Below are 24,889 nucleotides of genomic sequence, written 5' to 3'. Positions count from 1 at the left end.
GGAGACTTATGACAACAAAGAAAGAGCCACAAACAGACTGAATATGAAAGATCTATCCAGTCCCCGTGATGTCCTCCATTCAACTGTGGACAGCCATTTTGAATCCTCAAGTTTGGCGTTTGCCTGCTGGCGTCATACTCTTTCAAAACAGCACAAAATGAGTGAGTTGTCTGTTTGTTAAGGTGTTTTTTTGGACTCAGCAGTGACTATATTTGGAAGAGAGGATGGAGCTGTAAAGGGGCAGATATGACTGATGATGATGCTCGCCTACACCAGCCTGGCAATGTGGAAGTGGCAACTTCCAGAGCTGAGAAATGAAGCCCCTGGAACAGCAGTGCCAAAAACTGCAGTTTCTTGAACAGCTACTAAATGATGGCTTCCAAACGTAGCTAAAAGGTGGACACAGTAGCCGTCATGGCACCCATTGCTGTTCTGAATACCCAAACTGAGCCTAATGAGTGAGCGATGGATCTGACTGAGATCTCAAGGACCCTGTGCAGGGCGATATCCTGGCTACTTGTAAATGGAAAAAGTAGCCTCGACTTAAAACATCAATGCTTTATCAATTATTTCACTCAAAACAGAACATTCATTTACAAAATGAACTACATGCTGTATCTACAGAGCCTTGAAACTTGCAATTGAGACCAAAAACTTACAAAGAGAAAGTTTACTAAGGTAAGAAATCAAGTGAGAAGTTGGGTCATTTTCTCACACACTTCTGTACAATTTTCTTTACAACCAGTCGCCCCCTGCTGGGTGTAAAGCACTTCTGCACTGGCTTCACTTTTCAGACCCAGAGGCTACATCCATCTTTTATATAGGGTTTATTGACTAAACTGACCCTGTCAAATTAATGAGATAAATAAATCTTTAATTTTAGTGATCACCAGTGTAGAGTGTATAGAATCCCTACTCTGACAAAAAATATGATTTGAAAAGTTTTTTTTTTTTTTACACATCTGCTCTTCATGTTAACAGTTTCACAATACCATACTTGTATCAGTGCAACATGATGAAATTAATCAGTCAGTCAGTTTCCTGAATGACTGATTCAGTCAGGAAACACTCCAGACTGAATCAAGAGTGTTTCCTGATTCAGTCTGCTGATCTGTCTTCTTTTCCTTCTTTGGCATTACTTCAAGTTTGAAATTCACTCCACCTTGTTTGTTTTTTAAATGTAAACACAAATAATCATATATGAAAGACAGTGGATCTTACTGAAAACCTGTATACTCCACTTACACCTGCCTATACTAGCCTGAAAACACTGCAAAGTTACCTTCAGTATATTCAGGTAAACATCACAGCTAAGTATTAAACTAATCTTAGTAGCAAACTTATACATGTCCGTATTTGACCACTCTATACTGCTTCAGAGAACTACCTCGTAACGTCATAACTGAGGTTCTAGCATGAGCGATGACTGAGCACAGTGTAGGAGGTGCAACAAAATGCGTCACAGAAACCCAAAGATGAGTGTCTGATTTCAAGAGTACCTTCGAAAATGGCCAAGAATTCCATCCTTTACCCGACCCAAGCTTCTCAAAGATTTATTGCATGCTAGTGAGGATTTCCAGGCCAAGATTGTAATCTGAAACAAGTACTCCTTTTCCCAGCGTGTATGATAAAACATCAAAGAAGTCAAATTTTAAGCTTTCCTAACCGGCAGCTTTTGCTGCCAAGGCTGCAAGGTGGCGCTCTGACAAGAGTGTTAACAGCTGGTGAAGGAAATGTTAAGCCCTCTGAGAATCAGATTGTTTAACATTCAACAGTGCTCAGCTCAGCCTTAAAGGATCCAACCCCTGAACTGGGACACAGCTAGTCAATGGTTCTGCAGACATGCTATCTCTAATGCTGCAATGTTACATTGCTCAATGCTAGCATGCTGATGTTTAGCAGATACAGATGTTTTACCAGCAAAGCTTTTTTTTGGTCTACAACTACAGTTTATGCTGGTGGGTTGTGAATCTCAGCCCCTAATGTCCTGACAGTCTGTCCAGCAGTCGTCACAATATTTAAGTCAGAGCCACAGATATGAACCTGCTGGTGGAGCTGGAGGAGAAGCAGCAGTAGAATTCAGCCTCTGAGTCATGAATGTTTGTACAGATATCAAGAGAATACTGTAAAAATAGCTGAGATATTTCAGTCTGGACCAAAATGGTGAAACCAAAAATAGACCAGGTTTCATGTGTTTTCAAAGGAGAATCCAAAAGTCTCTATAGTCAAACAACAGAGCTTCTCGCCTTAAAAGGATATCAGGGGGTTAGACAAATATCTCTGTGTCTTCTTGCACACTCCTGCCAGAGACAGAGTGCGGCCAAGTTGTTTGTGTTTTTCTTTTCTTCCCCCTCCCTCGGCCTTCCTCTCTTCACGTGTGAGACACGGTGCTGCCAGATTGTCTTGGCATGGGGTAGGACGGATTACGTGTGTGCAGTCACTCATTACCTCCTGCAGAATAGATTACTATTCCTCCGGTCTGCGGAGCCGGATAGTGACGGAGGAAGCCACTGAAAAACACTCAGCTGCACTGCATTGAGATGTCCCTGTGTGTTTATGTGTGTTAGTGAACATTGCCATGTAATCCTGGGCTTGTTTGCTGAAAAGTGACATGAATTTGGAAGGCGGCCCATTGTCCCCCTGCCTGTCTCACCTCCTAACTCACAGATGCTGTATTTGGACACAGGCAGAGGCACGTGGACACAATAGGCTTTGTGATGCAGGATAAGTGAGGTCACAAACATCTCAGAATGCTGCAACATAAGGTAGAATTTACACATGAATAGATTAATCCACCTGCAGAAAATTGCCATCAGGCTTGATGTTGATGAATGGTTTAAATCTGCAATAATGCAACGCATAGAAAATTGCAAAGCTCTTTACATTGAACCTCTTAGCAAGCAGTTGCTTATTTACACATCCATCATCATTAAAATTATTTTGGAGCTAAATATTCTGGAACGTCAGTCTGCATGTGTGAACTTGCATCGATCAGCCACAAGAACACCACCACCTGCCTGAAGTCATGTCCTTACACTTGTGTCACCACGACAGCCCTGACCTGTCGACGCATTAACTCTGCAGGACCTCTAAAGGTATCCTGAGGTATCGAGCACCAACACATCGCAGCAGATCCTTTAAGTCCTAGAAGCTGCAAGGTAGAGCCGCCATAGATTTGACTGGTTTTTTTAAGGACATCCTACAGATGCTTGATCGGATTGAGAATTTGGTTAAGGCCAAGTCAGTTCCTTGAACTCAAATCTTTCCTGAGCATTGTTTTGCAGCGTGGCAAAGTATTATCCTGCTGAAAGAGGCCACTGACATCAGGGAGTACTGCTACCATGAGGGAGTGTACATGATGTGCTACAATTTGTAAGTAGGTGGTATGTGTTAAAGTAACATCCACATCCATGCAGGATGCAAGACTTCCCAGCAGAACGTTGCTCAGACCATCATGCTGCCTTTATTGGCTGGTCTTCTACCCATACTGCATCCTGGTGCCGTCTCCTCCCAGGTAACAGACGCACAAGCACCTGCTCGTCCTCATTATGTAAATAAGAGATGATTCATCAGACCAGAGCCCCTTCTTCCACGGTCCAGTTCTGACATTCACATCCCCACAGTGGACACTGCCTCAGGACGGCCACGGACGGTAGTTTAAACCCTCCATGTGCCCAACTGTCCTTGGGCAACCTCCAAGTTGCTCCCAATGGTAGGTACGCACCTTAGCAGCACTGCCCCTGTTGGTGTGTGTGTAAATGAGAAACACATTGCTCTGTAGCACATAGCTAAAGTTAAAATGTGCTACATGCACTACCATTTAAGAGTTTGTGGGGGCACTTAGAAATATCCTTATTTTTGAAAGAAAAGTTTTTTTTCAATGAAGATCACATTAAATGAATCACAAATCCAGTCTAGACATCGTTAATGTGGTAAATGATTATTCTAGCTGGAAACGGCTGATTTTTAATGTAATATCTGCATAGAGGTACAGAGGAACATTTCCAGCTACCATCACTGCTGTGTTCTAATGCTACATTGTGTTAGCTATTTCATGGAAAACATGAAATTGGTAATGTAAGTGTGAACCATTTAACAACAATCAGTCTGCAGCTGTGTCCTGACTAGTATGTATTGTAGCAGAATTAGGATTTTCAGCAGTTACAATGCTACAGTAACGTTTCTGAGGGATCGGACCACACGAACCAACCTCTACTCCCCACACACATCAGTGCCACGGCTGTCCATTTGCTGCCTAATCTATCCCAGATTGTAACAGGATGATCATTACCAGTCACTTTACCTGTCTAAAGTTGTAATGTTAGGGTGAACAGTGTTAGCTCTGTTTTGGTCTCCACCACAGACTGATTGTTTAGCAGCTAAATGCTCTACTCTTGTCATTAGTTAGGTTCTGACTGTGTGACAATCTGGTGTTGGATATCCAGTGTACAATGCAGGTTTCTTTTAGGGTTTAGTCAATAAACAGATGCCTGCTGTGGCTGAAACTGAAATTAAAAGTGTACTGAAACATTAAGTCATGGCCCAACAATATTGTTACTGCCTGGAGTGGAATTTTTTATTTTAAATACTCATGTTACCAATAACTGTTATGGTTCCCTGTAAAAAAAAAATAAAAATAAAAAAAAAGGCTGATGTTTTCCTTTTTCATGTTTTTATAACAGCTGTCACTTCAAAAATGTATGTTCTGTTTTTTTCCTCCAAAATCATCCAAATGGTTTTTCAAAACCTCTCCAACAAAGGCAGGAATTTAATCAGGTGTCGAAAATAACATTTTTGATAATGTAATTTTAGGGGTTGATGTTTTTTTTTCCCCCAGGCCAGATATGAATACTTCATTAGTGATCAAGTAGCCCAATATCCGATACTTGGAAACAAAATATATTTGCAGTTGTTATGGTGTCGAAATTTTGAAAGTCACAAACTTCAACACAAAACTTCATTGAAAGGATTGGGGTGTTCATGTTTTACATATGTGTAATTAAAAGTTTAGTTTTGGACATTCATCCTTCATTGTTGACTGTGAGTTGCTTGTGATGTGTAACCAATCAGATCCAACAGTGCTGTTGGCGGGACGCTGATCGACACTCCAGACCAATGAATAGACAGAGGCATGTTTTTAAATTAAGTTATTAAATTGGGATTTGATTCAAAAAGTAGAAATAGCAATAATTGCCTTATCTCAGATCTGATAATTGGTTGACTGAGAGTATAATTGCTGTTTTTGGATCTTTGAACTAGCCCTAAAAACTCATCAAGTGTCTTTTGTCTGTAATTGTAGATTTTCAAATCTTCTGGACGTTCCAAAATACTGAGGTGTGTATGATCCGTCACAATCCCTTCACAATTTTTACCATTTTATATCAGTTTACAGCCTAAATAATTACAGAATTAATCAAAATTGTGTTGTTTTTTTTTCTCTGATTGTGTGTTGGGCTGACGGAGACAGTCGTCTGACTGTTACATCTTGATGACTGTCTCTAATTCTGTTTGCTTCACGCACTGATTCCATCACATTCTGGCTCTGTCACACATTTCCCCTGTGTTGGTTCAGTATCCTTGTATAGCCTCGGCATGGCACTGCATCTCGTGTCTGCCTGAATGTGTGTGTTTGAGTGTGTGAGCAGCTCAGATCACACTTTGCAGTTACAGTAGGCATCAAAGCACAAAAGCAAGAACACAGCACCTGACAAAAACACGCAACAGAAGAGAAAATCGACGTTTTGCGCGAGATGAGAGTGGGAAAATGGACAGAGTGGTGCTGTTGGTGGTGGAGCAGCGAGAGATGAAGGGGAGAGGGAGGAGGAGGGTAAGCTCGGTGATGGAGAGTGAGTGAGAGGGAGGCGAGAGGGGGGAGGAGCAGAGAGATGATTCCTCTCTAATCCTCTAGACACACGCTCGGTCTGGCTGCCTACTGGCTCAGAGAGAGAGGGAGAGACGGACGCAGGTGGAGGGCGAAAACAGAGAGAAACCAAGTGGGAAGAGGGGAAAAAAACAAGATGAAGGGAAGAGAAGAAAGGAGGGCTGCCTGTTGTATAGCACGCTGAGAGAAATATATAAGGAGAGAGGCGGCGAGCACGAAGGAGCTCTGGAGAAACCAGCAACTCCTCTCTCACGGTTTCCAGCAGAAGGAAGGAGACGGAGGAGTGCGATGCTTCAGTCCTGCTCTGCCTGAGACAAACCAGGCGAGAAAGGAGCAACGGAGAGGAAGAGGAAGAGGAGGAATCCCTTTGGAAGAACAGCTGGAAGAGAAGACGACTAGAGAGAAATGAAGGGGATGGAGGAGAAGAGGACAAGCAGAGACTCCTGGTTCCTGAGGCTCACATGAGTGTGTGGACCAGAGTTACTACGAGATGCTGTCAGAGAAGGAGCGTGTGAGGGCGGAGTGTTAGTGTGCAGATGATGGATGTCTGTTTGCACAAATTGCTCCTTGAAACTCGGCAGAAGTAGACGAGAGTGAGAGTGTGTGTGTGTGTGTCAGGCCAGGTGTGAGAACATATGACAGACCAGCTGTTTTAAGAGGTAGAAGGGGTCAGGAGCACCCAGAGGAGCAGAAAGCGAGAAGAGGCGCTCACGTGTGGAAGTGCATGGACTGAATTACTCACACGGACGTTTAGCCAGAGCAGAGGCGAGTCCAGCTGTCTCAGAGGTGTGAAGAACAGCTTTAAAACAGAAGAACTGAGGCGACACTGAGCTCCTTTCAGCGCCTCTTTTACACTAAACCGGCCACCTGAAGCCACTCCCTACCTCATCTCAACAAGTGGACTTGAAGACTCGCAGGTTTGACAGCAGCTGAGCGGGGTCAGTCCTGATTTCTGGTGCCCAGTGGATGCCCTCTAACTCCAGCCATGGGAGAATGGACCATCCTAGAGCGCCTCCTGGAGGCCGCAGTCCAGCAGCACTCCACTATGATCGGCAGGTGAGCTGTGGTGGTGGGTTTACAGGGTGGGAATTCAAGACAAAAGATTAAACTGTTCTCGCTTTTCTTACGTGTCTTCATCGGTGCGTGTTCCTGCTGTGTGTCTGTGGACATACAGAGGATTTAAAATGTACTGAATATGAATCCTTCTCTGCTTCCAGTCAGTGATTCCTGGTCCAAAGTGGCTGATTGCAGGGTGAGGGGGGGCTTTAGCTTCTTTAATCCCTCTGACTTGACGTGATGGGAGGGGGAGTCAGATGCACACTGTTAGTCCACACAGAGGCTTTGATCATCCGAGCGTCCACACAGACTCCTCACCTGAAAAGTGCTTTCATTCATAGTTTCCTGCTGTTTCTCTCCGTGCCCTCTTTCCCTGCCGCTGCTTCAGAAACCACCACATCGTGTAAACATGCCTCATTTAAGCTTCACCACCGTCTCCATCACCCTCTCCTCCTCCTTATCTTTCTCCGTCAAGTACGAAGTCATTTTCACAACCCAAAAAAAAAGCAAGTCACCAGCGCAGGGTCACGAGAGTCATGATTTATGCATTCCCCTACATGCTGCAATGTCTTGTATTTTAGTTTGAATAACTCGTACTCGGCCACAGAATGAGCAATTATTCATGAGAGTTTTAGCCACAGAGGCACATCAGCGCCTTAACAGTATTAAACATGATTTTACATCTAGTAAAGGGCATTTTCCTCAGATGGGGGTTTTCTTAGGACAGGTTTGGGACCACAGGTTCAGCATGAGTTCACGGAAGCTGTCTGAATTTGCAGTTTAAACCGATTCCCTCAAGCTACCAACTCCCTGGTACGCCTGAATTATTGAGTGAATGAATGTCGGGCAGTTTGTGAAGTAAATCATGTGTGGAAATGTTCTTTATTTTTGGCAGACAAAGCTGACAAAACCCTGAGTGGGAATTTAGTTGTGTTGAGTTCTGAAATTGAAGTGATTCTGAGAGCAGCTGAACGGCTAGTTAGAGTTGTTTCCTGGGTGTTTATGGTAAATAAGTGGTCAGTATTTGCTTCTACTCATTCGTTAGACGCTACAAGCGCACTTTGGTTCATCAGATGTGCTAGTCATACTGGCTGCAGGGGCTCAGCGAGAGCGAGAAAGAGAAGAGACAGAAGAGAGGGTTGCTGAGGAGAAAATCACCAAAGAAGTACAACACGAACGGAGGCAGTCGAGGAAAAGAAAGATGCAAAGAGTTTGGATGCAAAGTAGAGAGAAGAGGAGCGGATTCAACAATCAGAACGTGAGATGTGGGAGACACGAAAGAGTAAAAAGTGTGAGTGAAGCTGAAGGTAGCGAGGAGTGGTTGTTCACAGACAGGCGAGCAGACACATGGCCTCAGTCTGCAGGGCGTTGGGGAGAAGCCAAGAGGAATGTCTCGTCACGAGGTGGTGCTACATGTCATGACCTAAGCAGAGCAACCACGATTGTATTAGCAGCTGGATGACACTGAATGCAACACAAACTCATCATGAACTAGGATCTTAGTTCTTCCTGCGCAAGATGAGTGTTCATCTGCTGGTCTGCTGCTTTGGTCCAGGCTGAAGTATCTCCACAGCTATTGCATGGACTGGCATAAATGTTTGTACAGACATTTTGCAGATTTTTTTTAGAGTTCTTCTTGAGCGCCACCTTAAGGTTGACAACTGTGGTTTTGAGTAAATTGTATCAGTGACTACTAACTAAATTTGGTGTAAACATTCATGTTCTCCACAGGATGAGTTGAAAAAGCTCTGCATTGTCTTTGTGAGCAGGTTAGCACGATGATATCAGCTTCGATCTTCGAAACTCCACTGGGCTCAAGGCTAGTGTTATACTTATGGGGTACACAAGGATACAAGTGATTTAAGGTTTTGTAGATTTTGTCATCAGAGGAGACATGCGAGGCTCAGGGCAGATGTCCACATGTCCATCAAGTTTTTGTTCACGCATGTGCTGGAATAGTACTTGCCGATCTACTGCATGTGCGGAAGGCGTCTTTCAAGTGGACTCCAGATTAAAAAATAGCATCAAACTTAACTGCTAGTCTAACTCATCAGACAATAGCGTGCAGGCTTTTCTTTCCTTGTGAGAGTCTTACTTACTGTACCAAACTGATTATTCCGCCAAGGAACGCAGCAAAGTTATGTGACGATCTGTGTACGTCTGTATGTCTGTCAGCAACATTCCTCAAAAACGGACTATTGAATTTGGATGAAATTTTCAGTGAAAGTCAGAAATGACACAAGGACCACCTGATTAGATTTTGGCAGTGATGCAGCTTATAGTCTGGATCCACGGATTTCTTAAAGATTTCTGTATCATTGCGAGATAGCGACACGACATCACGGTAACCATGACAACAAGTGAAAACTGCGTCAGCTGGCTACTGATGATCACATGATTGCGATCCTACTACAAATCCACTGCTGTAGACTTTTTGGGGACTTATCCATCAGAAATCATCCAACAACTGAGCAGTGACAGTTCTGTTCTTGTTATTTTTGTGGTTTAAATGGTGAACAAGTTGTTTTTAGATGTTTAACTCATCCCCCACATATGCATTGGTCTGTTTATTTGAAGTTTCAAGACATTTGAAATTGTTTATTTCATTCAGAACATTTTACAAACTGATCCAATTTTTAAAAAAATTATTATAAACACATTATTACATTCTCGTACTGATTTATTTCCCAAATAATCAGTATTTTAAGGCCCTCCTTATGAATTTTAGTGTTTAGTGTTACTAGTCTGTACATTCCCACATTGATGTGCCTTCCTGGCATCTGGCTTTTCCACAGCTCAAAACCATCTAATCTCGGCAATCAAAGCTGAGATGAATTTTTATACCCGCATGCTAATACTTGCTCAGTCCTGACACCCATTGGTCCGTCCACTGCGGTTTTCACTCGTCTCATTGGTCAGCGAAGGTGCCGTCTTGCTGGAGGAAGCGGTGGACAGGTTGCCGTCCCTGAGGCGATGCCAGCGTGTGCTCTCATGAGCCCACCAAGTCAACAGCCTGCGTGCATGAGTCGATTCGTCATACATGAGTCACACACACATTAACGCCAGTGTAACACTCGTTTGTGTAAGATTACAGGCGGCTCGAGAGATCCCCTTCTACAGTCGGAGTGAGTGTGTATGCATGTGCAGAGACGCTCAGACTGTGTGTAAAACGTGAGCTCTGGTGTACTTTGTGGGCATATCACATGGGCTTGGATGGGCTTCGGTCCTGTCTGCCTCTCTGTGTGTGTGTTCACCTGCTACCAGTGATTTATTCGTGCCATTACGAGCAGTAGGCCAGGTGTGAATCGACTTCCCCGGGTCCGTCTCGTGGACTGTGCCTTTGCTCAGCCTGTTGGTACACAGCCTCTGAGGATGAACCGTGATGAAGCACCCTCCACCGAGCTACTGTCAACACATCAGTCATGCTGTCTCCGTGCTCCTGCCGTCCTGAGGCGACAGTCCCACACAGTGATCACCTATTGGTCAGAGCTGGACTGCTAAACATACAGGTCCCTCCTCCTGTCGCTCTGATATTGATCTCCAATACTGGAATATGAACTAGAGCCTGATAGGACACAGGACACTTAATGGATCAGTGTTTAGGCCTGTCCATTTGCAATACAAATGGACTCATGGATCACACTGACCGGGATGTTAAGTGAGTGATTAAAGCTCTAAGTACCTCATTGACTTTTTGCCTGTGAAAATAAACCTACCTAGTAATTAGAAGACCAAATATTTACTCTCACAGCGGCTTTCTCAATGAGACAAACTGATTAAACACCCCAAAGCACAATGAGATTAGAGCAACAGTGACTCCTCACAGTCTGTCGCTATTTACCATTGGCAAACATAAAATGGATTCTTTTCACTCCCGCTATATCAGCAGCCTTTTCCAAAACCTGCTTTTGGAGGAAAGACTTTGTAAAGATACAAAACACTTGTAAACAAGTCCAGTTGGTGAAGTTACGACATGATACTGTCACTTCAAGGAGGCGATAGTCAGTGTCTTTCAATCTCAGCTGAAGAATGAGAAAGAATAGCAACTCTCTTCAGCTGTCCCTATGATAGTCAAACAAACATAAAAAAAAAAACTCCCATGTCACATTTTTGTTGCCTGTCTATCAATCATACACTCTCACACTCTCCTGTCAGACTCTGGAGAGCCATCAGAATAAGTTTCTCCGGCTGTTTTTCAGGCTGTCTGCATGTCTTGTGACACCACTTATTTTTGGCTGCTTCATTTTTTCTCTGGTGTATTTCTGCAGTACAGACAGAAAGAGACGCTTTGGATTTGTTTTCAATCAGCAGAAATTTACTTTGTGCCACAAAAACAGACGTGAAGAAATTCTATAACTTAGCAATAACAAGGCTGCGAATTAGGTAGAAAGGAACACAATGTGCCGTACGAATAGTCAGAGCAGGAACTTGAATTTTATTGACATAGATAATGTGGTTTAAAGTAGCTCTGATATAGAGCATGTAAATGATGTGCTGCACAGTAGCTACTGCTACTTGTCCAGTCTTGTTCCTAGTTGGACGCACAAGGGGAAAAAAAATACAGTCAGAAGAAGATGACTATAATTTTGGTTTGCTTTTGTTTGTTAGAAGTGCACGTCATTTGATCTCAGTTGTGTCGCAGAGTTGACAGCACTTTAGGAAGACGATTCTCCAAACTCAGATGTACCATGTTGTTCCACTTGTTGCAAGTTAATCTGTTACCATCTTGTTTTTGGATATAAAGATATCCCTCACCAGTTCACTTTTCACGGTCTCACTGCATCGCAGATTTTAAATTGTACATATCTAATTTTGTATCACGGATTTTTCACTATCGCATGATTTTGTGGTATATAGGTATTTTCATATATTTATTATTTCAATTATTTTTGTGGTAAAATAAGCATTTTCTAGTCTAGAAAATTCATAACTAGATAAAAAAAATATATTTAAAACATTGAAAGAATATTTAATCAAAATAAAATGCACAGTACGGCGCTGGGTGCTGATTGGCTCAGCGACTGTAGCATCAGTCTCCTCCGTCTTCTGTGTGTCGCATGCGTTTAGCATCTCACCTTTTTGTGAAATTTTCATAAAAAATGTGATTTATTTTAAGCCCTTCGATGTCAATGCCAGAGGAAGATGCTTACCATTGCAGAAAATGGTAAGCATCTTGTAGGTTTAAGAGGGTAGAAAGTGTTTAAGAGCATAGGAAGTGTTTATAATAGTGTGGGGAGGGTTTATAAAGCCTTAACGTATGTACATAAATTATTTTTAAACAAGTATAAGGTCACTACTTTGCAGATTTTCACCTATCACAAGGGTTTCTGGAATCAAACCCCTGCGATATATGAGCGACTACTGTATGTGAAAAGGTGCAAAGAGGCTCTGAGGCTGAACTCCTGGTAGATTATAAGACTAATTTGAGTGTCTCGTCTTCAAACATGATTTCAAACAATGATCGTCTGAGATTTGGCCCGATACAATTCTATCTACTATATAAAATGGCCTCAGTGTAGTTAACACAGTGTTTTATGCAGCCCTATCGAAAGACACTGCTATATATTCGTAATAGAAACAGTTCTCTGCACATCTTCCAGCAAAATGCAGCTGAAACAGATGCTTCTCAGCTCGATGACAGCGAATTTTCAGTGTAGAGAAAGATAAGATAGATAGCTCCGGCTCTCCTCTTTACACTCCCATTTATTCCTGCTCAGAATAACCACATTTGAAGACTGGTAAAATGTCTCTTGAACGTCCCGGGGTGTTTATAAGTGACAGCTCACTTTCCAATTCATACTTTCGAAGATTTAAAGCATTTGTGGAAATTCAAACTCTCAAAATGACTGAAGCAAGTCTGTCCGATTGCACCTTCAGAAAGAGGTTTGGGACGCTGGTACATGATCTGACAAAGCACTTTGTTTGAAGCATATTGAGGCCGTGAAAGTGCTTTGCAGCACTTGATGTGCATGTTAAGTAGTCCTTGCAGCTCATTTAGAGCAGTTCGTAGAATCCCTAAAATAGAAAAGACGGTGGGAGCTTTGCTTGCATCTCAGCGGGCCTCTGCAGATTTCGGCTTTTCAGGCGGTGATCAAGAGTTCCCGCTGAAGCTCTTCAACTGGTTCTTGACATAGGTTTGCTTTCTCAGCGTGACTCCTCAGCGTGGTTCTCCTGAATGAAGCGAGCGTTGTCACTCAGGAGCCGACAGCTCATCTGTCTAGTAAGTGCCTGTATCTGCGTTCGCCATATGCACTCTTTCAGCGCAGTGCGACTCAAACAATGAGCCAAACCCAATATTTATTTGCGAGCTGTGTTTGCACGCGCCTCAGCGTGCCTGTCTGATGACAGGTTACAGCTCTGTCGTCACGTGACCTTTAGATCATCACGCTTTTATTTAGCAAACCCCTGTGGAGCACTCACGCCCCCCACGGAGGTGACGGATGATGTTGTCTGCACAGAATTAGGCTTATCTGGAAAATGTGTGCTATACTGCAGAAAAAAGGAACGAGGCTATGATATCGCCTCGCATGCAGCAGATTCCCCTGTGAGACCGTTATAAAGACGCTCTTACCGAGGGCCATGTGAGACCTCCAGCATCTATTCCCTTCATCCCTCGCTGTCGCTGCTTTCACACTTCCTCGTCCATACGTAATGACCTCTGAGATGCTGCCAGCTGTAATGTCAGTGTCTTCTCAGTGCAGCCATAAGAAGCCGGTTGTTAAAATGACCTCACATTTTCCACAGGGAGATTATGAATCAGTGACTGGACGCACACGCATTCCTCCCGCCTTTTACATCCTACATACAACAGCCACCTGAAGATAATGCTTGAATTACGTACAGCATGTGTAACCTCGAAGATAAGTTTATCATTAAAGATGCCTCACAAGAGTGCGTTAGCGTTTGTGTCACTGCTGAGCGGGATTGATCTACTGTGGCTGTGCTACAGGAGATACACAGATCCTGGAAATGAGCCCCGGGTGCAGCAAAGAGCTGCTCTGTAGCTGCTCGCAGCCTTTCATGACTGGAGTACTACAACCAGCCTCCACTGGGACTGCTGGGGAAGCAGAGTAGTAGCTGGAGGAGAAAGAGAGAGCCACTGCACATAATTATGCAGCTTGTGTGCTCATTTCTTTCTGCTTACATCTCATTTCTACTTTTTCCTTGTGCGTCTCAGCCTCTTATTCTTGCTCTCTTTATCCTTGCCACCCACATATGCTCAGGTCAGCGTTGATTTCGGGTTTAAACGCTGGCGGATTAATTGATAAAGCTCCTATAGTAAGCGTGTGTGTTCATCAGACATTATGGTAGAAGATAAACATGCGTCTTCAATCTGAGCCTTGCATCACTTTAACCCTCGTGTCGTCCTGTGGGTCAAAATTGACCCAGTTAAAAGTTTGAAAATGTGGAAAAAATATATATTTTCACAGCGAAACTTCTGACGTCCACATTTTCAACATTTTTGGGAAATCTTTGAACATTTTTAAGTGGGAAAAAAAGAAATGTTAAAATGTTTCTTTAAAAACATTCACATAAAAATCAACCAAAATCCAGCGAATTTCGCTGGATTTTGGTTGATTTTTATGCGAATGTTTTTAAAGAAAATATTAGAAGTTTTACTGATACATATGGAATCACTTCAGATATTTTTAGGATTTTTCTTGGAAGATATTTACTCATTTTTTAAAAAGATATTTACAAGAATTTTCTTACCATATTTGGGGGATTTTTAAAAAATAAAACTTTTAAGGGAAACTTTTTAGAAATTATTGGAATTTCCTTCTTGAAGGTTTTGCATTTTTTTCAGAAATTTGGGGAATTTTTTTGCTGGATTTTTTCAGACAAGGAAACAATAGTTTTTGGTGTCCATAAATGAGGACAACAAGGAGGGTTAAGCATTTGTGTCGTGCAGAACAGGGAGTATCACTGACGAAAGCAAAACCCTGCATGAGTCCCAAAGATAATTCATGGGTGGTCATAGAGAAGCTTGAGGGCGAGGGGATGGATAAAGATAGAGAGATTAGAGCAGGCGAAAGGGTCAGAGTTCAGACACATTTCACCTTGCAGGGCCTCAGTTAGAAGCTGTCTGTGGCAGGGTGACTCAGCAAGGCTTATAGGTTTAGTGTTAGCACCTCGCTGGAGGACGGAGCAGGTCAGAGAATGATACTGGGGGGTAAGTTTAACCCGGACACAAAAAACACAGGAGAGGCACCCTGCAAAAATAGCCCCAGAAACAGTCACGTAGTCTTAATCTCATTTAGAAAGTACCTTTTCTGGTCACAGCATCGCTCCATTAACTGAGATACGCTACAATGATCGCGGTAAAAAAGTTTAAATTACGGCTGACATAACTAGAAGGCTTTAATTGCACTCCAGTCATACCATGAGTGCTCGTTAGTTCATAGCTTTCTCCACTGATACATTTTCCAGCCTCCCAGGCAGCCATTAGTTTCATTTCACTTGAGAAGAGCGCAATGAAAGTCATCATGCTAAATCTGGCTTGCTCATACTGTTTGCTCTACTTCTTTTTTTCTTTTTTACAAAATGCAGCTGAAAGCAAAAGGCGGTTTGAAAAGGTGTCCCCTGCTGCTGCTTTCACACTCTCCTGATCACATTTTGCATCCAGGATCCAGTGTACGTTGTCAGAAAATCGATACCTGAACACCCCGACATGAAAAGCAGTCCCTGCGCTCATCTGCATTACCACATGATACCAACAGTGATGTGATGAATTATTTATCTCAGACACCTTTTGCTTCCCTGCATGTTAATTTTCATGCTTTTATCGGCATGAGGTGTGTTCACAGTAGGCGGACGTGTCGCTTTTTAATCTGATTTTGAATAATGAAGAAAGGATGACTTTTTCCGCGGTGGTAAAAGTACGAAAACCAACTCTAGTCAGTGGAAATGCGGGGTAACACACGGTAACACATCTAGAAACAGTGAAACACATCCAAATTTACACTTTGCACTTGATACACTCACAGTTCTCCCCCACAACACAACAGAAGCAGGAACCAAAATTAGTCGCAAGCAATGGGGCATGAATAAATAATACAAACTGTAAAAAGGCACATAAACAACGTGGCATCCAAATGGCCACATCTTTCAAACCATGCGCCATTAGTTTGTAACACATGCTGATGGAAATTTAAAGCCTGGAACTCAAGCTGAGAAAAGCCTTGTTGACAATACTGAGCCCTGTCGACCAAAAAATTCACTCCAACACAACTAAACAGAATTTTCAGTTACATTATAAGTTAAACATATTTTTTCTTGGATTGTGCTTGTTTGTGATGTATTGTGACAACATTTCTATCAATGTACACTACCATTTAAAAGTTTGAGGTCACTTAGAAATGTCTTTATTTTTGAAAGAAAAGTGTTTTTTTTTCAATAAAGATAATGATAAATTAATCATAAATCCAGTCTAGACATTGTTAATGTGATAAATGACTATTCTAGATGGAAATGGCTGATTTTTAATGGAATATCTCCATAGGGGTACAGAGGAACATTTCCAGAAACCGTCACTCCTGTGTTCTAATGCTACATTGTGTTAGCTAATGGTGTTGAAAGACTCATTGATGATTAGAAAATTTGTGCAATTATGTTAGAACATGAATAAAAGTGTGAGTTTTCATGTTAAACATGCAATTGTCTGTGTGACCCCAAACTTTTGAATGCTAATGTATCTTTGCCATTTATTGTACTGCTTTCCAACCATTACTTATTTTCAGCCAATTCATTGTATGTTAGACAAGACAGGACCCTGGTAACCCAGAACATGGAGAATATGCTTCAAACATGTTGTGAAATGTTTGTATTTGAGCTCAAATCATTATAATTTGGGATGTAGACCCCAACTTCCCGGCTGAAAGTCTTGCGACAGTCACTCCCTTTGTTGCACTTTGAAAATGGAAACGTTTCAAACTACATCATAGTGTTTCATTAAATATAACTGAGAATACAAAGCAGGTAAACAGCAATGTAATTTTTGCACTGCATTATCATACAGTCACTTCAGAAAGCAAAGCATTTAAGAAGAGCCAGGTTCTGCTCAAGGTTTCTTCCTGTTAAAAGGATGTTTTTCTTGCTACTGTCGCCTTAGGGCTGCTCTGGGGGTTCAGGTATATGGGTTCTGTAAAGCGTCTTGAGACAGTTTGATCTGTAATTGGCACTATATATACAAAATTGAATTGAATTCCGACTGTTTTACTTTTTCCACACTTTGTAGTGATTTTAATTGAATAAAATCTGTCGTTTTCCCCATCAGTCTGCACTCAAGAAGCCAATAAGACAAAGTAAAAACATGTTTTTATATATTTTTGCAAAATTATTTAAAAGCAGAAACTAAAACGTTCTCACCATAAATGCTTCAGTAGAAGACCACTTACCTTCTCTTTTTAGTTCTTGGGAAGCACCCAAGATACTTCCCAAGGTGCGTTCTATCGAAGCTCTTAGGATTACCCTGTCACATTACCACAATGTTTGAGGATCTCACAGACATACTCTGACCCTTGATTAAATGCTCTGTAGAAGCCCCCTTGGCAGCCATTGCTGCCTTGTGTCTCTATAGACTTTGCAAACCCAGATTTGGTCAGTTTATCCTATTCTTCCACTCTGATCCTTTCAAACTTTGTTTGATTGGATGGGAATGTCTGTCCACAGATGTTCTGTGGGGTTTAAGTCTGAGACTTGTCCTGAAAACACTCCAGCATTGGCTTGACTGTTTGCTTCAGCTCATTGCTAAAAGTTGAACTGTTGGCCCAGCATCTCGTGTGCACTCTAGAGAAAGGCTTCTTCTACAATATCTCTGTATTTGATGCTGCTGCCACCATGAGTCACTGTGGTTCTCTCAGTACACAGGCTCAGTCCTCGGCATCATGTTGATAGACGAGAGACCTGAAGTTGAACTGTCATTATAATTTGACTAAAAAAACACTCAGTCTACAAATAATACTGTGAGAGCATAGACCATATTTGACTCCAGTGATGGCAGAGTCCATCCGTCCGTCCGTCCGTCCATCCGTCCGTCCATCCATCCATCCATCCATCCATCCATCCATCCATCCATCCATCCATCTATCCATTCATTATCTATACACCGCTGAATCCTCAACCCCCCAAAAAACCTGAAACAGAAGGCCTTGATTGAGCTTTTGCCAAACTATGTTCCTTCCAGCCTCCTTTAGACCAGAGCAGAGATATATCACTCAAACGAAACTGAAGTCTATCTCAGCTGACTTAGGGTGAAGGCAGGGTGCTAAATGAAAGTTTGGAGATAGGTCTGGTCAATCCGGTTCCATTCCCGGGGCTTTAAATGCATCAGCTTTTTCAAAGCTGCTTGCATCTCATAGATACGTATAGATCCTGTGGTGTTGGTGCCACTTCTGTCAATATTAGATTCTGACAGAAGTCGCCCCAGACACAGTACGATGGTGCCACCACCATGCGTCACCGTGGTGATGGCACTTGCCAAATGATGAACAGTTAGCATTCAGTCTAAATAGTTCCATTTTTGTATCATCAGTTCACAGAATCTTTTTGAGTCTTTTAAATGCTGTTTTACAAACTCCAAGTGGGCTGTCATGTACTCTTTACTCAGAGTGGCCTCCTCTTGCTGCTCTCCCATATAAATGCAATGCACTCCTGAAGTATTACAGTTGTGTTTATCATCATCTTTGAAATATTTAAACATCATTTAGCAGTGGAACAAAGACCCCAGTAGGGCCGTGGCAGAATGTCCACAAGGTTACACAACACTGACACTGTGCTGAAGAAATGTAAGACTCCTGCTGAACCGATTGTGTTCACTGGTATGAAAAATGTATGAAATCTAAATGAACCGAGTTGCATAAAATATGAGGGATAAAATTAAAACAAATAGCCAACTTTGATCTTTGTTTGGTACAAAGCAATGCTGCGGCTTTTGAAGTTTTCTCAGCTGGGCCTCTTTCTGTGAGCCTGTGGCTGTGAGATCATTGTCTTATTACACATGCAGCCACCGTAAAGCTGATGTTTTGGTTGATTGATCACCGTGTTCATCTGCTCTCTCCCCTACGCATGCCCGTGCATCCTCTTCTTGTTCTTTATTATGCTGCCTCCACTCTTTATCGCGCTGCATCTCCTCTTTGAAGATGAAAAGGAAGCTCCTCTGCCATTGATTTACCCCGCCCCAACTCCCATCACTGCCTCCATCTGAACACTTTACTGAGGTTTCTAATGAACAAGGTGAGAGTGTAAGAGCCATTTAGACTGCGGTGCATTCGTCTCTTTCGGTGGGTTTAAGTGAGCGCGAGCGTTTGTGACGACTTCTCCTCAGAGACGGTGTTACTTTCTGCACCGTGTGATTGACTCGACATGAATAAAAAATGACACACCAGACACACACCTAGCTGACACACACTCCGCCAGGACGAACACACCGTACGACGCTTCACTGCTTCCTCACACAAATGTACCCACACACACACACACACACACACACACACACACACACACACACACTCATAACCAGATGGTCCTCCAAATATACAAACATGTGCGCAAGCGAACTTGGAGCGTGGTTTCTATATTTACTCGTTTCTCGCGGCAGAGATATACACATAGACACACTTTCTCACATACGCACGCATGTTACCAAAAGTGTCACAGTCGTCCATGTTTGCAGCTGATCATGTGAGCAGCCGGAGTGGGTGCGACAATGTATTCACACCTCAGCACACACACTTCACACACATGATCCCGTTTGCAAAATCTTCAATTAAGCAGTGACGCCGAGCTCCAGGGAGTGCACTTGACTCTCGGCAATATGCTGCATTCATGCCGCTCTCGTGGCCAATTACAAAAAAAATCCCTACTTGGTAGAAAGCGCTGTGATGTGAAGACGGATACATTTAGACTTCACAGCTTGTATAATGACTGGCTGCTATTTACTGGAGGAAGCCGCATCTCCCAAAAGGCATCTGTGTGACATTTTGGGAGGCTGCATTCACGTAATATCAGATGGTGGCGATAGAAGAGCTGCAGATTCACAAAAAAAACACTTTCACTTCAAGCTTTCAGACAGTAAATACAATGTGGAGAGACAGGGTTGATAGAGAGATGGGAAAACTACCAACATGTATTTCTACTGTGGTCAGTTTGTGCTCACAGCTTGGAATATTAAAAGAAGTTAGATAGCACAATGTTTGGTTTAACCCTCCTGTTGTCCTCCATTTATGGGCACCAAAAACTATTGTTTCCTTGTCTGAAAAAAATCCAAAAATTCAGCAAAAAAATTCCCCAAATTTCTGAAAATTTGCAAAACCTTCAGGAAGAAAAATCCAATAATTCCTTAAAAGTTTACCTTAAAAGTTTTATTTTAAAAACAAACAAACAAATGTGGCAAGAAAATTCTTGTAAATATTTTTAAAAAATTAGTAAAAATCTTCCCCAAATAAATCCTAAAAATATCTAAAATATATATCAGTAAAACTTCTAATATTTTCTTTAAGAATATTCACAAAAAAATAAAAAAAAATCCACTGAATTTTGCTGGAGTTTGATTTTTTTTGTGAATGTTCTTAAGACACATTTTTAACATTTCTTTTTTTCCACTCAAAAATGTTCAAAGATTTCCCAAAAATGTAGAAAATGTGGACATCAGAAGTTTCACTGTGAAAATATTTTTTTTTTTCCACACTTTCAAACTTTAAAACGGGTCAATTTTGACAGGACAACATGAAGGTTAATTAGAATATGAACTGAATGGCAGGACAGCGTCATTTACTGTTCCAAAACCTCAAATGATTTCTGCCCATGTGTTGTAGAGTTGTAGATGTTCAGTTTTTCTAGCTCTTTGAAGACATCTTGTCCATTTGGTCTAAAAGGTTCAATAGGTGCCTGTCCAGGACATTTATCACCTCTTACCCAGTATCAGCTGGAACAGAATCCGTCCCTCCACGGTTCTTGTACACCATAACCTGAGCTCATCTACTGGAGTGGTTACATGGGGGCTTTTCATTATGCTAACTTGTGCTTCCTTGCATCCTCTCTCCTCCCGTGACCCAGAAATCCTTCCCCTTCCGCCATCATAGAGGGTCTCGCAGTTACCTTAACGCACCTCAAGGAGATGAGGAGAGAGGACGCTTCAGGAGACGGACAGATCAAAGAGGCAAACATGTCTCCTACATTTAAGTCTTTCATTAAGTGGTTTGACATATAAATGCTACAGCTACATATAGGTTATACAGCTGTGCAGCACATCATTAGTAGCTAACATCGCTTAGCACTCACACTATTGAAAGACGGATTTCTCATTTGGCAGCTTTGGCTCCTCCACTCTTGGCATATTTTCCTGGCATCTCTCTCTCAAATTCTCACTGGAAGGAGCTAAGATGGAAGGAAAAAGCACATGGGGACATATTAGCATGATGAAAGGCAGCCTTTTTGTAATATTTAGAAACCCTTGTTTATCAATGACATTAGTGGCCGTGAAATGAACTGCATTCAGCTTCCCTTTGCCTGCACTCTGTAGGTAGGTTTAACCCTTGTGTTGTCCTTACCAAAAAATGTTGTTGCCTTGTCTGAAAAAAGTCCAAAAATTCAGAAAAAAATTTCCCCAAATTTATAAAAATTTGCAAAATCTTCAGAAGGAAAATTCCTGAAAAGTTTCCCTCAAAAGTTTTTAAAATAAAAAAAAAATTCCCAAATTTGACAGTGAAATTCACTGGATTTTGGTAGATTTTTTTCTGAATGTTCTTTAACATTTTTTTAAATTAGGTTTTTATTCACCAAACAATTTTCAAAAATTTCCTGAAACTATTTTGAAAATGTGGAAGGTTTCACTGTGAATATGTGTATATATATATATATATATATATATATATATATATATATATATATATATATATATGTGTGTGTGTGTATTTTTTCCCCCACATTTTTTGAAAAGCCTGTTTATAGATGAGGCATCTAAAGTTACACGGCCGTTACAGTTTGACTATAAACTATACTACCGTTCAAAAGTTTGCGGTCACTGAGAAATGTCCTTATTTGAAAGAAAAGTGTTTTTTCATTGAAGATAACATGAAATTAATTAGGAATCCAGTCCAGACATTGTTAATGTGGTAAATTCTAGGTACTATTTTAGTTGGAAAGAGCTGATTTTTAATGAAATATCTCCATAGGGGTACAGAGGAACATTTCCAGCAACCATCACTCCTGTGTTCTAATGCTACATTGTGTTAGCTAATGGTGTTGAAAGGCTAATTGATGATTAGAAAACCATTGTGCAATTATGTTAGTACATGAATAAAAGTGTGAGTTTTCATGGAAAGCATGAAATTGCCTGGGTGACCTCAAACTTTTGAACGGGGGTGTAGAGAGCATAGACTGTATTTGCCTTTCAGCAGTGGCACAGAGCTAAAAGAGAATGTGAAGATTCCCAGAGTATCAAATGCTGTTGTTTGTTCAAATGTGTTATCAAAGGTGAGTCAATGCACAGAAGATGTCCTGTCAATATTCGCAACTGACAGATGTATAAGAGTTTTTCCAGTTTTCTAGACCCTTCCTGTAAGGGTCTGTTACACTCTAACTTAGTTTCATTTTGCTGTAGTCCAGTTTCACTCGCTGTTTGATTTAGTTTGGACAACAAAACTACTTTGTTAAAGGGAAAAATAGATTATGATTCAAATTAAAACACATTTTTAATGACATTGACTACATGGTACATGTGTCTTGGTAACTAAAAGTAGGAGACTGAGTGTGAACTCATGATGACTATTTCTTACTTTAACTGATTTTTAGTAACACTGAGCTCAAGCTATGTAAGACGGTAGTTTGACGACTTACGTCCCCCCCCCCGTTTTGTTTCCTCATGAATCGATTTCCTCAGTTTTGACTATCTTTCTAACAACGAGAAATCAATCTACAGACTGAGGTAACTGTGGAACCACTGGAAGGTCTCTTTTTTCAAGTTAAACTGCTGTCTAGAGATAATTAGCCCAACATTGGCATAAAATGTAATATTGGTCAATATAGTGAGCGGTTTTTACGCCTATCATGGAAACCGATAAAATAGTGCCTGGATTTGCCGGCACCCAAATGATGACATCATCAAACTGTGTCGTGAAATGCGTAAACAAGTGTGGCTGCAGTTACAAGCTTGCTGTGCCTGACTAACAATATGTCTGTGGTTTGAAATTATAATTAAGTTAAATAGCTCACATATATCGGCACTGATATCGGCATTGATATCGGTTGATATCGGCATATTGGTTATTGGCAAAAAAGACAATATCGGACATCCCTATTTAGATAGTGGCCACAATAAAGCAATGAATAAATGACAGTTGCAAGTTAATTTACCATCGATAGCCCCATTTAAGTAAAACTTAACATGGTTTGCATAAAAGACAATGTGTAAAAACAGGCACAAACATGACCAAATAGGTAACACAGACAAGATAAATAAAATAATGGAAGCATGAGTTAAAAGCAGAATCTGATTCATAAAGTATGCACATAACAATAAACATCAAACATGCCTCACAACAATACAACTCAAGACAACACCCACACAGTCATTAGCTCATGAATAAATGTAATTTGCTTCACATTCCTACACAATAGCACCTCTACAAATGGAAATTAAAAGTTGCAGATGGAGGCTGATGATCTGAAGAACAGCAAAACTGTGCAGAAATAATCAGTCGTGTAAAACATCCCTGAACACGATCATTCCAATTGTCAGATTGTTCAGACAGCTCTTCCTATATGAACTAAATGATGCATGAAATACATTTAAACAGGATTCAGGAGTAGGTGCTCTCTTACATTCATGGATTGGGACACTGCATGCAGCTCCAGGTTGATGTGAAACCTCCCCGTTATACCTGTCATATGTAAGAACTCATTACTTCTCTGTGCAAATCTGCCACAGAAGCACTGAAGAACCAGTCATCCACCAAAAACACTAATGAAATTCTCCTCAATACACTTTACATTGTCATGCTTATGCTAGAAGAGTGAAGAAAGCTGATATGAATGAAAATGAACAGTGGTGTTTACTGTTTTAACCCTCGTGTCGTCCTGCAAGTCAAAATTGATCCGTTTTAGTTTGAAAATGTGGGGGGAAAAAAATATATTTTCATAGTGAAACTTCTAATGTCCATATTTTCTACATTTTTGGGAAATCTTTGAACATATTTTGATGGAAAAAAGGAAATGATAAAAATGTTTCTTTAAGAACGTTCACATAAAAATCAATCAAAATCCAGCGAAATTTGCTGGATTTTGATTGATGTTTATGTGAAAATATTAGAAGCTTTACGGATATATATGTAATCACTTTACATATTTTTTTTTAGCATTTTTTGGAAGATTTTTACAAATTTTTTGAAAATATTTACAAGAATTTTCTTGCCAAATTTGGGGGGTTTAAAAAAAAATTTTTTTAAGGAATTATTGGAATTTACTTCTTGAAGGTTTTTGCACATTTTCAGAAATTTGGGGACTTTTTTTGCTGAATTTTTGGATTTTTCTCAGACAAGGAAAATATTTTTTGGTGTCCGTAAATGAAGACAACAGGAGGGTTAAATGAAGCAAATACGGTAGCCAGACATTAAGATTTAGGTGAATCAGCTGAATCCATACCGGACATGAGACTTGTTAATGCGAAACGTAATCCATGTCTTCTTCAATCATTCATATTTCTTGGTGATTTTTCAGATTTTTTCCATGAGGACAGGTTAGAAAGGCTTCATAAAAATAGCAGTAAGAGTATTACTTGTAGATTGAGGGTGTTTGGGATGTTCCCTGCGTGGCCATGTGCTGTCTGCTTGTGTGTCATGGAGGCTCCCTGCATGTGCCAGAGCGGCTGATTTGGGTTGGAGCTTGGCACGGGAAAGCCGTGGTGGGTGGGGAGTTGGCACGGACGTGACGGCCCTAGCTCGGGATTGTCCAAAA

General features: G+C 41.2%; 1 protein-coding gene across 1 annotated transcript in view; it reads left to right on the top strand.

Moving 5' to 3' along the window:
* The first annotated feature begins 5,859 nt into the window (after positions 1-5,859).
* LOC110952896 (gap junction delta-2 protein) overlaps positions 5,860-24,889 on the top strand; it is a 39,877-nt gene continuing 20,847 nt past the window's right edge. Inside the window, exon 1 of the mRNA XM_022196646.2 lies at positions 5,860-6,937. Coding sequence (XP_022052338.1) covers positions 6,867-6,937 — 71 coding nt within the window. The 5' untranslated portion in view covers positions 5,860-6,866. The remainder of the gene's footprint in view (positions 6,938-24,889) is intronic.

Source organism: Acanthochromis polyacanthus, chromosome 13 (assembly GCF_021347895.1).
Source record: "Acanthochromis polyacanthus isolate Apoly-LR-REF ecotype Palm Island chromosome 13, KAUST_Apoly_ChrSc, whole genome shotgun sequence".
Taxonomy (NCBI): domain Eukaryota; kingdom Metazoa; phylum Chordata; class Actinopteri; family Pomacentridae; genus Acanthochromis; species Acanthochromis polyacanthus.
Note: the sequence above shows the minus strand (reverse complement) of the source record. Positions and strands in the feature narration are given on the sequence as shown.